This window comes from Takifugu rubripes, chromosome 16, assembly GCF_901000725.2.
Source record: "Takifugu rubripes chromosome 16, fTakRub1.2, whole genome shotgun sequence".
Classification (NCBI taxonomy): domain Eukaryota; kingdom Metazoa; phylum Chordata; class Actinopteri; order Tetraodontiformes; family Tetraodontidae; genus Takifugu; species Takifugu rubripes.
In genome coordinates, this window is record NC_042300.1 from 10,924,375 (window position 1) to 10,938,238 (window position 13,864).

Here is a 13,864-nt window from a genome sequence, read left to right on the forward strand (position 1 = left end):
GACACCTCCTTCACAAAGCGCTGATCTACAACAGAACTGGAGATAAAAAGAAAGAGCAAGAGTGAATTATGTGTCATTAGGTAATGAGCTGCGGTTTCTATTGGCATCCTGAATGAACTGAATGCAAAGTGAATTGAGAGCAGAAACGGTATCGGACTATCTCTTGTTGAGAGCAGATCAATGGCATGTAGCAGCTAACGCAGAGTGACAAGCACTGATGGGAGAGGAGAGAGAGGCAGAGCGCTTCTCAATAAGCTATTAAATAAAAACTAATTGAAAAGGAAGAGGTGGAGGGAGGGACAAGGGGACGGAGCAGCTGCAGGCTTAAAGATGGAAGAGAGAATTAAATAACAATGATTGTTTTCACCATGGAAAGTCTTTTATTCTGTCTCATTTACATTAATCACAATCTAATACAGTCATTTCAGGAATATTGCTGTTCATTAATCTGCTTTATTGCAACATATTGCCAAGATATCATCAACACTGGCTTAAGAGCGTAAGCTGTTGCTGGAGTCAGAAGAAATTAGTAGAAGTTTTAGAAGAACTTTGTGGTCAGTTTTTTTAATGCGACCTGAAGGAAGAGAGAAGGAAAAAACATCTTCCTTCAGTGTTATGTTGAGGTTTTGGTACTTTGAACGGAGTGGAATGAAATTATTTATTTTCAATTTATTTTGACCTAATCCTAAAATGGGACAGAGAAGCTCAAGCACTCCAACACTTAGATCAAATCACAAAATCTAGATGTTTGGATCAAGAATCTCACATGCGCATATTTCCAGTCCCTTGTTCATTGTCCTTTGGCATTTACCAATTTATTTTGCCATTGTTGTTCTGAAGGACAACCATCGAGTGGGCAGAAAATAGACATGGAGCTCAACAAAGACACACAGACAAAGACAGACAGAGTATTGTACAGGCAGCTCCCACAGAGCTGTGACCGAGACACCAGAGTCGTCCTCGAGCAACAATATCACATCTGGATGGATGCAGGCGAGTAAACCGTGGAGGAAAAAGAAGAAATCATGAGACAAAGGCTGAACGAGAGACCGTGAGGAGGGAAGACGGCAGCTGACAGTGTGTGGGAGGCTCGTTATGGTCGTCATTTAGAGATGCTTGTTGCTGACAACAGGACCTCCTCTCCGATTGTCCATCTCAGTGACGCAATCTTTAAAAATGCTTCCAAATCTCCATCTCTCACTCCAGCAGGAATTCCTGAAATCCCGACTAGCTTTCTAATACTTCCCTCATTTCCTCCATATTAACTTTGAATTTATGTTTTTTCGTAAATTAAATGAATTTCATTATGTCTTTCCCTCCACCAATAGCTCCCCTTCATAACTATACACACACTATAACTAAAGGTATATTAACAATTCTCAACTGGAATGTTGGAAAATGTTTAAAAATTCTTGATAACCGATCTCAATCATACCCTGGGTAGAAAGTGGTGTGTGGGATGTGGCATCTGTGTGTGTGTGTGTGTGTGTGTGAACATTTCTGCACCGTTAGCACTAGCTCACGTGCACGCCACAGTGCTCGGTGGCATGGATGAGATAAACAGTTAACCAACAGTGCTGAGGCTTTGCTTATTGCCACTATACATCATCTCCCAACCTGCTCATTATAAAAACACAGACAGAGCAGAGCAGGACACTATGTTCATTATTATTATTACTTTTTTTTTGCCAAGTTCAGCAATTCTTTGTCAGGGGGGATGTGACCATGTGTGCGTGTGTGTGTGTGTGTGTCCTGTGAGGGACTGGAGACATGTCCAGGGTGTATTCCTGGCCCTATCACAGATGAAATACCAACAGAACGACCTTGAATCACTGCAACATTAAACTTCATTTGAATCACATCATTTGAATTTGTGTCATTTACTCTAAATAGAATTGGATCATTTTGAAATGAGTATATGTATTACTCAGACCACACAATGCCTGATTGCTGTTGTTATTGCTGTTCCTATTGGTTAACAGAACCCCCAAACAAACAAACAATCAAAGAAACAACCATACTGACAGGTCAGACTTTACCTGTCGTGGTCATCATGTGTCCTAGTCAACAGATCACTAATCCCTGATTATGTCATGCTACAACTGGTAATGACGCTTGATCCTCCAACTCATAACTGGGAACCTTTGGCTGCGATGTGTCGGTTGGGTCAAAATTGTCCCTAATTCATGTAGACTGATCCTGGCAGTAGACCAGTAATATTTATATTTTTGTTTTGAAAAAGGGAGTGTGTAAAGAACTTTTATAGATTTCTTACAAACACTGCTGGTAACAACTTTACATAAAGGTAAATTACATTATCGTGTCGGATATATATCCATTAAATAAAAGAACTGTACCTTGTTTAATTAACTTGTGTAATTTAGTAATGTCTGTTACCATGTTGTTGGACAACTTACCTCTATGATAAGGTCAGGTTCAGAGGTCACTCGAATAACCGATTGTTCCTGTTGGTCGGTGTTATAGGAAACAGTGTAGGCCAAGTTTCCTCCGTAGGCTGTAAGCTGCAGAAAGCAGACGTAACCTGTTACGTTCAATCATCTGTAAAATGTTTCAACATTAAGTATCACATCACGATGGCCTTCACCACAAGAACTCAATTTCGTATGTGACATCTGCCCTGTTGTCGCTGTCTGTGAAGAAAATAAAAAGCCATAGGAGAACTTGAAACAAAGTTAGCTTTCCAGAGAGTATACAGAGTATATATAAACTATGGCTTTAAATTACAATATGTGGGGGAATGACCAGCTGGGTGGAGGCTCTGGGTGCTCTTTTTCTAGATCTAGAATCTATCTTTGGTCGGGCAATACCTTCCGTACCACATTACCCAAAATAATTCAGTGTCCCTGTAGGAAATATCATGGGACATGTAAGCAGAAATCAAACTGATAAGCTTGGCACAAGAGACCAAACTCTCCAGAGGAAACCCAATAATGCTGTTAAGATGGCAGTTTAATGGGCTAAAGGCTGACGGGCCACCTGTGCATCCATCCAACGACATTTAAACAAGAACACGCAGGGCCACACTCTTTAGGGAATGGAAGCACACAGAACATCAGATTACACACCGGAAATACGCAGTAGAAATGTTCATCTGGGCACAAGATGTAAAACGAGCTGTAAAAAAAAAAAACCACCTTGGGGTGTGTGTGTGTGGGGGGGGGGGGACTAAAATGTTAAGTTCCTTGTGTGTTTTTCTATGCAGATTTCTGTTGAGTCCACATAATGAGCTTTACATGGAGAACTGCTGCATCGGCACGATCCAGACATTTATTATTCTGCTCCATCCTGAACGGTTATGGGTGGCAGAGCGAGATAATAATGCCCCCATAAAAACGGAGAGGGGGGCACTGAAGAGGAGAGTGAGATCAAGAGGGAGGGGTAAGTTGTGTGTTACCTATATAAACTTCCATTCTACATCATTACTCCCACTTTTTAAACTGAGAGAAGGAAACACACATTTTACAGCTGACCGAACGCACACACACACACACGCACACACACACACACACACACACACACACACACACACACACACACACACACACACACACACACACACACACAGCAGTGAGCCGAGTACTTGGTTTAACATTTTATTGACCAACACGTATTTGCCAATATTTGCTGATTCCAGGGGTGAACATGCAGCATCTCAGGGCGCACACAGCATAACAGGGAATACCAGCACTCCAGCACTGGCTGACATTCCCACTTAATTATTTTATGCTGAAAAAAAATAACGACGGCTACAAAAACAAAACAGCTGGATAATAGGAAAAGACAATGCGGAAAATGTTTTAGAGGAACAACAAAGCAGATGTTTTTATGTTTTATTAAAGCTCCTGCTTAACGCCGAACATCTTGACAATGGACTTGGCTTGAATACGATGTATTTCTCAGCCTCAAACATCTTTGCTCACTTTTATTTTAATCATTTGCTGCTTTTTGAATATATTTTAAATATATATATAGGTTTTTCTAAAGAAATTGAGGGTATAAATACACTTTATTACACTTGATAGTCTAGCTATAAAATTATGATTGAGGCTGTGCTTTAATGGGACACCACAGGTCCTCTATTTTTCTACATGAAGCATCAACAAAAGCATCATTTATAGACCAATTTGTCCATCTGCTGTCAGAAGAATATTTACTTTATAGGAGAAAGAAGAATCCACACCGGGGAAGAGAAAGAAAAGGGAGAGAGGATGAAATGAAGTAGGAAGGTGGAAAGGAGATTTGAGAATAAACACGTGGGATAATGTTATGAGATTTAAATTGCTTGAGAAGTGGGTTTTCCAGGGAGTCAGTTAAAGTGTGAAAATTAATCCACATCCACCTCTTCCTCAGACAAACCCGCACAACTCTACAGTATTATGAGTTCTACTGCAACCTCAGAAAACTATATTTTGACTTCACCTTCATGATTGTTGCTTCTAGTTCTAATAATCCTCCAAAGGTCAAATTGTTCTTTCTTTCTTTTCATTTTTTAATTTACTGAGGAGAATAAATACTAAACTTTCTAGAACAAAATATTTGCAACAAAAAAGGAGAAAAGAAATTCCATCACCACCGTGTTTTGTTTGGCATTTAGTTTTGAGCATAATTACATATATCAGTTCAGTTTAATTCACCTCAAACGCTAGCAACACTACAGTAAAGATAAGAAAACCTAAGACCAAACAACAGACCGATAGGACCACCGGCACCACGGCCCTCATTTAAAAAACCTATTTGGAACAGTTTTGTTCGCCTATCTCACCCCAGTGTCTTCAGGGAAATACAGCCCTCACAATCTGTTATTATAGCTCAATTTTAGGACTAAAAGAACAAAAAGACAGCGGCGAGCTACCGTCTCCTCAGGAGATGGGACAGAGAGAGGAGGAAGGCAGGTTGGGCGGGGGCAGAAGAAATCACCCTTCAGGAAATGAAAAGCAGATTGGCTCAAAAGCTTCAGCAAACAAACTCCTCTTGGATGACACACAAACACACATATGCACAAAGTTAACAAGTCCCATAAATATACAGGCACGGCATAAAGACCACCTATGTCTGCTTCCTGTTGCCTGTGGATGTTTGTGGTGGAGTTTTTCCTTCGTATATCCACTGGTTTCCTCACAGATGCACACACAGACTGTTATTGTTGCTAGCCGTAGGGTAGACGGGCTCCAGATGGACCAGTAAACATAAGACCAAACTGTCCTCCTGGGTGTGATTGATACACTGGTGGTTGGGGTGAAAGGAAAGAAAGGAAGGGAAGAAAATAGCTGAACCAAAACGTGTGATCTGGCGGTAATGCTGTACCGTCTGTACCCTATGTAGCGCATCCATCCATCCATCCATCCATCCGTCCATCCATCCGTCCGTCCATCCATCCGTCCGTCCGTCCGTCCGTCCGTCCGTCCATCCATCCATCCATCCATCCATCCATCCATCCATCCATCCACCCACCTACCCACCCATCCAATCATCCATCCATCCATCCATCCATCCATCCATCATCCATCCATCCATCCATCCATCCATCCATCCATCATCCATCCATCCATCCATCCATCCATCCATCCATCCATCCATCCATCCATCATCCATCCATCCATCCATCCATCCATCCATCCATCCATCCATCCATCCATCCATCCACCCACCCATCCATCCATCCCATCCAATCATCCATCCATCCATCCATCCATCCATCCATCCATCCATCCATCCATCCATCCATCCATCCACCCACCTACCCACCCATCCAATCATCCATCCATCCATCCATCCATCCATCCATCCATCCATCCATCCATCCATCCATCCATCCATCCATCCACCCACCTACCCACCCATCCATCCAATCATCCATCCATCCATCCATCCATCCATCCATCCACCCACCTACCCACCCATCCAATCATCCATCCATCCATCCATCCATCCATCCATCCATCCATCCATCCATCCATCCATCCATCCATCCACCCACCTACCCACCCATCCAATCATCCATCCATCCATCCATCCATCCATCCATCCATCCATCCATCCATCCATCCATCCATCCATCCGTCCATCCATCCATTTTCTGTTATAGCCCATATCCCTTGTCACTGTCTTTGTGTAGACATTGACTAGGGTGGATATTTCTCCATATTAGATGATGATAAATATGCTGAATTTAAGACACCGTTTTAACGTAAGTCTCATTTTTTCAACCTCAAACAGTTTATTCTATTCAACCGATTTTACCTCACCTCCCTAAATCTCCTGCCAGGATGACCATTCACCATGTTCTATGACTTTTGTACTTTCCTACACAAAACTTACATTATGTAACTGTGCTCTCTAGTTGTAACAACAAAAAGAATCAATCCATGGCCATGGCCAGCATCACCGGCCCAGTCTTCTACTGGAACATGGGTGGGTGTCAACCTACAGGTGAAGCAAATGTCCTCCTATAATTTTTTACTTAAGAAGGAGGAAGCGAAACCACACAGAGTTGAGCTGCTCAAGGCCGTCTATCACTGGTTTATCTGGTTCAACAATTTAAGACGTTGTGATTCCAGACGCCATGAGGAAAATTATAGTTCCATCAATTCTGCTCATCAGTTCCTATGAATTGAGTCTGTATGGGAGATAAAAGTCTATTCATTATGTTGCCTGGAAAGTTATGAGAGCTGGGAAAATACATTTCTTTCTGAAAATGCTGTCACAGTGACTAAAGTCACAGTCTTCTGGACTTAAGATTATTTACGTTTAAGCCATCTATCACCTCAATAGTCATAGGTATAACCCGAATGCTGTTTGCATCTCCAGAATTGATTTTAATATGAAACATACGCATAAGGTGACATAAACAGACATACTTAGCCGATATGGACAACAGGAGCATGTTCTCTCCAGCCCCGCAGCAGGGTATACACGCCACATACAGCATATTCGCCTATTTGATCATAAACATCAGCAGAAATCAGGACCCCCAAGTGAACAATGATGTCAGTGTGGAAGGTGTTTGATAGATTAACCTGCTTATTCAAGGCCACATGTCAGACGCCCTCCTATCATGATGACATGCATGGAGGAATTGGTCAAAGATCATATCAGCTCCAGCCTCCCTTCACCCCTAACCTTTAGCAAATGAGGATGCTATCTACCAGAGCCTGGTAGACTTAGAGGAGACGTATACTTGTGTGTAATGCTGCCCAGCTGTATCTCAATTCCACCATTATGCAGCCTCTACAGGGTGGAGACCACTGGGTCTCAACTGGGATGAGAAGAGGTCAACAAAATGGAGGAGCTGAAGCCAGCACAGACTACATCATGACCCTATTGGGGAGAGACTCAGTATCCCAGAATTCCCAGGGGCCCAGATGTTGGATAGACTGGTCCGGTCCTTTATTACCAATATTATTATTAAAAAGCATGTCAGGCCTCTTCATTGGGTGAGAGGGGAACACTCTCACATCAGTAAGAACAGTGGGAACATTTGAGAAGATCACGATGACTTTACTTCAGAGGGTGACCGGACTAGACCAGAGCCCCTGCTCATCCTCACAGTGGAATCTTCTCCCTGCTCCCCTCTGGCATGACACGCTGCAGTCTCCGGTGCACAACAGCCACTTTCTACAACAGCTTTTCCCCTGCAGCCATCACACGCACAAACTCTCAGTAATCCCCCACCCACACACGCAAGCACACTTCTGACACACACTCCCAACTAGCTGTTAAAATGTCTGCTACAGCCCCACATTTGGGATCTAAATTGTACCCTCCATCTTAGTACAGCTTTAATGCATCAGGTATTTTTTTTTTTAGACAGGACTATGAATGTAGTCTAGTTTAAAATAAAGTGCCACCAAAATGATGTCTCAAAATAACCTTTTCCTCTTCATCGAAGAATGACATCGCTACAATAAGGAAAGGGCAGCGGGGAATGAGTCAACGTTGTGGTTACTGGGTCATTGGTGCTTCTCATTAGGCCAATAAACAAATATTTAACAGATGTGATTTGTGAGCAAGGTGGATATTTTAACCACACATAACTTTCCCACCAGGTGACTATCTGTTATTAAACCAGCTGACCAACCATTGTTGCGTCTATTTGAAAAAATAGCAGATGTATATCACGTATATTTGATTTCATTCATCTTGATTATCCTAGAAAATTCCCCATGTCATATATGGCAGACTATGAAGCAGGAGGTTAGAGAAGGGTTCAGGGAGTTCGGGTTAGACACACAGCACGTAACAAGGTCATTGTCTTTCAATTACAGTTGTTATTCATTAGAGATAAGTAACACAACTACAGAGCAGAGAAGGTTGGGGTGTAGTAAAACTGAGTATATGCATCTCATTTTGGAGGGATTATTAAGAGAAGCCCGCACACACGGCATCAACCTCTTGGAGTCGATCAATTATTCCGTTCTGCTCTCCCGCGGGTCACCGACTCTTGAAAGTCAACTCCAGCAGCTTCTTTGTGTCACAAGTGAAGTAGCAAACAAGGGTAACAGTGTCACCCAGATTCATTTAAAAAGAGTCGCCACAGAGGCTGTGATCAGGCCTGTGCTTTAAGAAAATAGCGCCAGCATTCATGACAATTACACAAATGTGCCCTGAGACCAGCCTCTGCCTTTTAGCTGCTCTAAAAGGGTCAATCCTACAGAGAAGCTTCATGGTGCTAATTTAGATTAATTCACACTTCTGGACATAACAAAAGCTGTAAGCGATGTACAAACCATTTCATTTTATTCACAATATTTAAGTAAATGATGAATGAACATGCTCTTTCTCTCATAATAAACGTGTATAAAGTATCGTTTCAGTATTTCTCTTCGGTCTACAGTGGTGGAGATGAGACAAATACCGGGAAAAAATGGTTGTCCCTTTAAAACCTTTGTAAAGTGCATTCCTGCACCAAACAAAGAGTTAGTCTCGTTTCTCCAAAGTCTAACAGTCAGTTTCTAAGAAGACAATTATTAGCCAGAAGTTCTGCTTTGTTCCAAGCTAATTTCCAAGCCAATTGCTGCCTAACTGGTGCTGAAGAAGTTCCACACTACTGGATTATAATAGCTACATTACTTATAAGCACTGCAATGTAAATGAGCAGTGTGTGGACATATAAAGTCAAAAATATAGACAATGAGCATCAGAAAAATCTGCTTCTGGACCAATGAGAACATGCAGAGTGTGTTCATGTACCGAGGAGCATATTTGGTTTTCATTCCTACAGAAACATCAGGAACAATATACAGGATGTTACCACACACACATTTAAACTCTATATCCACAGCAAGCTCGTCACTACACACACAAGCTGTCACTTCCAGTCATATATGTTAAGATGATGGACCGCAGGGCACGTGCGCATGTGTGTGTGTGTGTGTCTGTAAAGGGAAGGAACTCCCACTTCATTAATATCCATCCAAGCAACACCATCAGATACTGGACCAAAAAAGAATCAGATTTTTCATAAGATACAGAACTCACACACGAATGCACATGCGCTGTGTGCACACACATTCACACACACAGACACACACACACACACAGTGGTAATTTGTTTGTTTCCCATGTTTGGAGGCATTTGGTTCTGCTCCACTGTCCATAATGCCTCCAAAACACATCATTATCCAACTTACAAAGGCCTAGGAGTGTGTGTATGTGTGTATTAGTGTGCCTGTGTGCTAAGAGAGAGAGTTGATTACCAAGCTCAACAGGCGAAACACTGTTTACCCTGAGAGATACAAAACCGAGGAGAGAAACGCAGAAAGAGAGTGAGAGAAGAGCTTGGGGGAGGAGGAGAGATGATTTAGGAACATGGAGGTGAAAAATGGGAGTCCTGGAGAGACGGCATTAGAGCTTGGGGAGCAGAGGAATGAAAAGATGCAGGGATGGAGGGATGACTGCAGGGAGGGAGGGCAGTTCAGACAAAGAAGTGAGATGACAAGCCAGGCCTGCAGGGTGCAAAGTAATGAAATTCTGTGGTATATCCCTCCAAGCAACGACAACCAGACTAACATCACAGCCAGTCTGTTGCTGTAGTGGGCAACAGCACGACTTCAGAAACATGGGCTGCAGCTATTTGCCAGCTTGAGTGATGCAGCCTAATTGCAGTGATAAAAAACAGCCCCAATTGAAACAAGCAACATTACCGTAACAGAAACAGCGCTGGGAGAGTGGTGAACATTTCAGCAGGAGACATTCTCACTACAATCACGTCCGGGCAAGTATTGAAACATCATCGTTTAATCAGAACATTTCAGAGCTTTTCCAGGGCTTTTATAACTGGGCGTATAAACAGCATGTTTAATCAGATGTATGTGTGTTTCTAACCTTGTTTCCCAGGTAGGATCCCGGTGCGTTCCAGTAGTAGGATGAGCCCAGGTCAGTCACCACATCAGCGTTTCGGACGCTCAGATAAGGAGGTGTCTGTCTGTGAACGGACCACACTGTTCTTCCTGAGAGTCCCACCAGGTGCCAGCCTGTCAGGGTGCTCTCCTACAAACAAAAAAGTTTATTTCTCAACCCTCATTGGCACCATAACGTATCGGCTCCCGACCTGAGCCCTTCTGACGTTAATAAACGTTAATAGGAGATGACGATACATGCACAAATTAACAGATATATAATAGATTTGTATGCGTATCTATCAGCGATGTGGCCATTTAAACAAGGCAGGTTATCCGTGTTGGACATTAGAGTTACAATTGATCCGGCCCGGACAATAATCAGAAGAATCCTCCAAAAGACTAAAATGTTTGTCCATAAAGCTTGCTTTATTTTTAAAGCATTATATAAAAGGGAATTGCTTGGGGATCTTTCTGACATGTGGATTTAAAAAAAGGCACGTTTAAAGCATTCTTATATGTTTTCCACCTGTGTGTGTGTGTGTGTGTGTGTGTGTGTGTGTGTGTGTGTGTGTGTGTGTGCGTGTGTGTGTGTGTGTGTGTGTGTGTGTGAGTGAAGAGTGAACCAGTCACACATCTGTCACTACAATTAACCTGACCTTGGATTCCCCTTTGAACACAAATACACTTTCTCTCTCTCTCTCTCTCTCTCTCACACACACACACACACACACACACACACACTCACACACACACACACACACACACCCTCGCTATCAGTGTCTAAATCAAAGCTGTCATTCCTTCAACATCTCCTTCCCCCCACCCCACCTGTCAGTCAAACTGTTTTCCTTTTCTTTTGCCCTCTACACTACTTTCCAAGTGTCTTGTTTTCTTCTTATATGTGTCCACCTCTCTTTCCCTCACCTCTTGTTCTTCACACACATACAGACCACATCTTCTAGAATCATTAAATTGTTTTCTACTTGCTGCCAGACATTTCACTTTCAACTGCCCAGTTTGAGGCTAAATAATGTACACCTCAATAAAATAACAATACGTAATCTAAGGTTTTTATAAACTAATATAGCCAATGAGAACAAAAATTAAATTGCAACCTGTCAAAACCTGATAAAATAAATACGATTTATCAGTATCTATATGAAAGTACTATAATATTGGATACTTCCTCGCACACATTGCCAAGGATTGGAGCTCTTACATTTTGATAGGTCCATGTGGAGGCAGAGCACAGGCTGGACACGCCCATACAGGAGCACTTTCCACAGCCGCGCTGGTTGGCACGGTGGAGATTGTAGAACCCCAGTTTGCAGCGGTCACAGTTTTCCCCCTCCACGTTTTCCTGCAGGCGTGATGGAGAAAGAGATGGAGCAGAAAGATGAGAAGCTGAAGGTGTGATACTAATGAAGCTGCTGGAGAGGTTCGGGCAGAGTACTCGTCAGTGTGGGGGGGTACCTTGCACACACAGGGTGTAACACAGGGGTCCTCGTTGGTGCTTCCGTCAATGCTGCAGTTACAGCGCTGGCAGAACGGGAAGCCCATATAACCAACAGCACACCTGGAGAAGAGCATCAAAAAAGACAAAAGTGTGCACAAATATACGGTAAAAATGAGCGTCAGTTCAAAGGCAATCATCCAAAACCCGACCAGGAACTTCCTGACACTCATTTGAAATGAGACCACAGCTGAAAGATTTTGCTCAGCTGTCACACGGTGACCGTGTCAGTTCATGCGCGTGCGTCTCACCTGTCGCAGCGGAGACCCCCAAAACCCTCCTTACACCAGCATGACCCCGGTGGTTGGCCTGTCAATCAAACACAAGCACACAAAACACAAATGCATGTGCTGCAAACAAAGAAACACACACACACTGTTCAGGACAAAATGGGAGTCTATTCTTTTGTAGTGGATGCACTTAATATAGCTCCTGTTTCAAGACAAAAACAGTACGATCACAAAGAGGAGTAAAATTATCCCTAATATAAATAGTCAGTTTCAAAAGAGACTTTTGAATAGAGAAGCGTCTGTGGATGGAAAAGATCTTCAGTATCTGAATAAATGGGCCAATTGAAAAGGAAAACACAAATGTATCATTTCTGGGCTGTTGTTGACAGGGAATCACTTACATGTGTGTCGGGTATAAACTATTCAAAGACATGAACAACTGTTTCCTACTCGGTGTTGCCTGATCTGAGTCCGGGACACACGACTGTTTCACAGAACCGTCAGAGTCACACGAGCAGGGGATGCAGGGGTTTTCTTCATCAGCGCTCACCTGGACAGGTAAAAAGGGGGTTACATGTAGTCTGCATAAAGTTAGGCCATATATGACAAGCCAAAGGATCGCCTCTACCCCAACAGGTCTGTAGAACCCGGGTATGCACGTCTCACAGTTGGTCCCAGCTGTGTAATCACTGCAGCCCACGCAGACTCCGCCCCCTCTCCTCTGACCACGGATGTCCAAGCTGAGGGACAGATCGGCCACTCTCTGGTCAAAGTAGCACTCCTCTGCCTTGCCGTGGCAGTTACACTCTGAAAACACACACACACATTTGGTAGTGCATGCAATGGCACGCAGACGGTTCTGAATTTAAAGAAAAAAACAAAACAGCAAAAACATTTTCTGAAGTTGAAGGGACGTATGTGATGTTTTGACAGTCTGCAAATGTTTGACTGGCTCGGTGAAAGTGCACCAAAAGCAGAAGTTAGTGCATGTTCTCCACAACCTGCTGTGGTCTCACACTCATGAATGAAGTGGGTTGGGGGTGTGGTGTGTTTCCCCCTGGGTAGTTGTTGGCTTAGATTTGAAATCTACATGAACAGCAGGGATGTAGTGGCTCTATAAGCTCCTATTTTCATGGGCAGCATGTGTCAGACATCCTCGTGCCCCCACTTTAGACAATGATGGCCCGTGAAGCTCCAGGCTTCCCCTGTGCAGCGTGACACTCTATTAAAGACAGTGTGATCCTGTCCTGAATCAATCCGGATTAGTTGCTTTACAACTGCCCAGTCAGGATCATTAACTTCTTGTCAATTTGGTCTTATGTGAGACTTGAGAAGAAGCAGTGATCAGACGGAGTCATTAGAAGGTGTAACCTGTACTAAGTTTGACATTCTATAACACCAATTTAATAATGGGACTCAGACTCATTTCCATTGAACTCCAGCTTCATATGTGGGTTTGACACAATGTAGTGGCCCGTTGCACCAATCGTTGTTGTAACTGAAGTGTGTAATCAGCATTAGTGTACATCTTTCTTACTCTCACAGATATGCCGAGTGTGGAAGGTCCCTGCCATCCAGGCTTGCTGGTGGTAACCAGGGCAACAACGATCGCAGCTCTCTCCACATGTGTTGTGCTCACATTCACAAGTGAACTTCTGCAAAGATGAATGGGAGGAAAAACTGAAGTGTAACACGGCAGAAAAGTCACGGTGGTTGATTGAGCACACTCGAGCAACGGTTGTTGTACAAGTGGATCAATT

General features: G+C 43.1%; 1 protein-coding gene across 1 annotated transcript in view; it reads right to left on the bottom strand.

Annotated features, from left to right (window-relative positions):
* LOC115253079 (laminin subunit alpha-2-like) overlaps nucleotides 1-13,864 on the bottom strand; it is a 78,540-nt gene that overhangs the window by 38,444 nt on the left and 26,232 nt on the right. Inside the window, 8 exon segments of the mRNA XM_029850013.1 lie at nucleotides 2,418-2,522; nucleotides 10,345-10,509; nucleotides 11,581-11,721; nucleotides 11,835-11,937; nucleotides 12,126-12,183; nucleotides 12,555-12,654; nucleotides 12,733-12,911; nucleotides 13,642-13,759. Of these exon segments, the coding sequence (XP_029705873.1) occupies nucleotides 2,418-2,522; nucleotides 10,345-10,509; nucleotides 11,581-11,721; nucleotides 11,835-11,937; nucleotides 12,126-12,183; nucleotides 12,555-12,654; nucleotides 12,733-12,911; nucleotides 13,642-13,759 (969 nt within the window).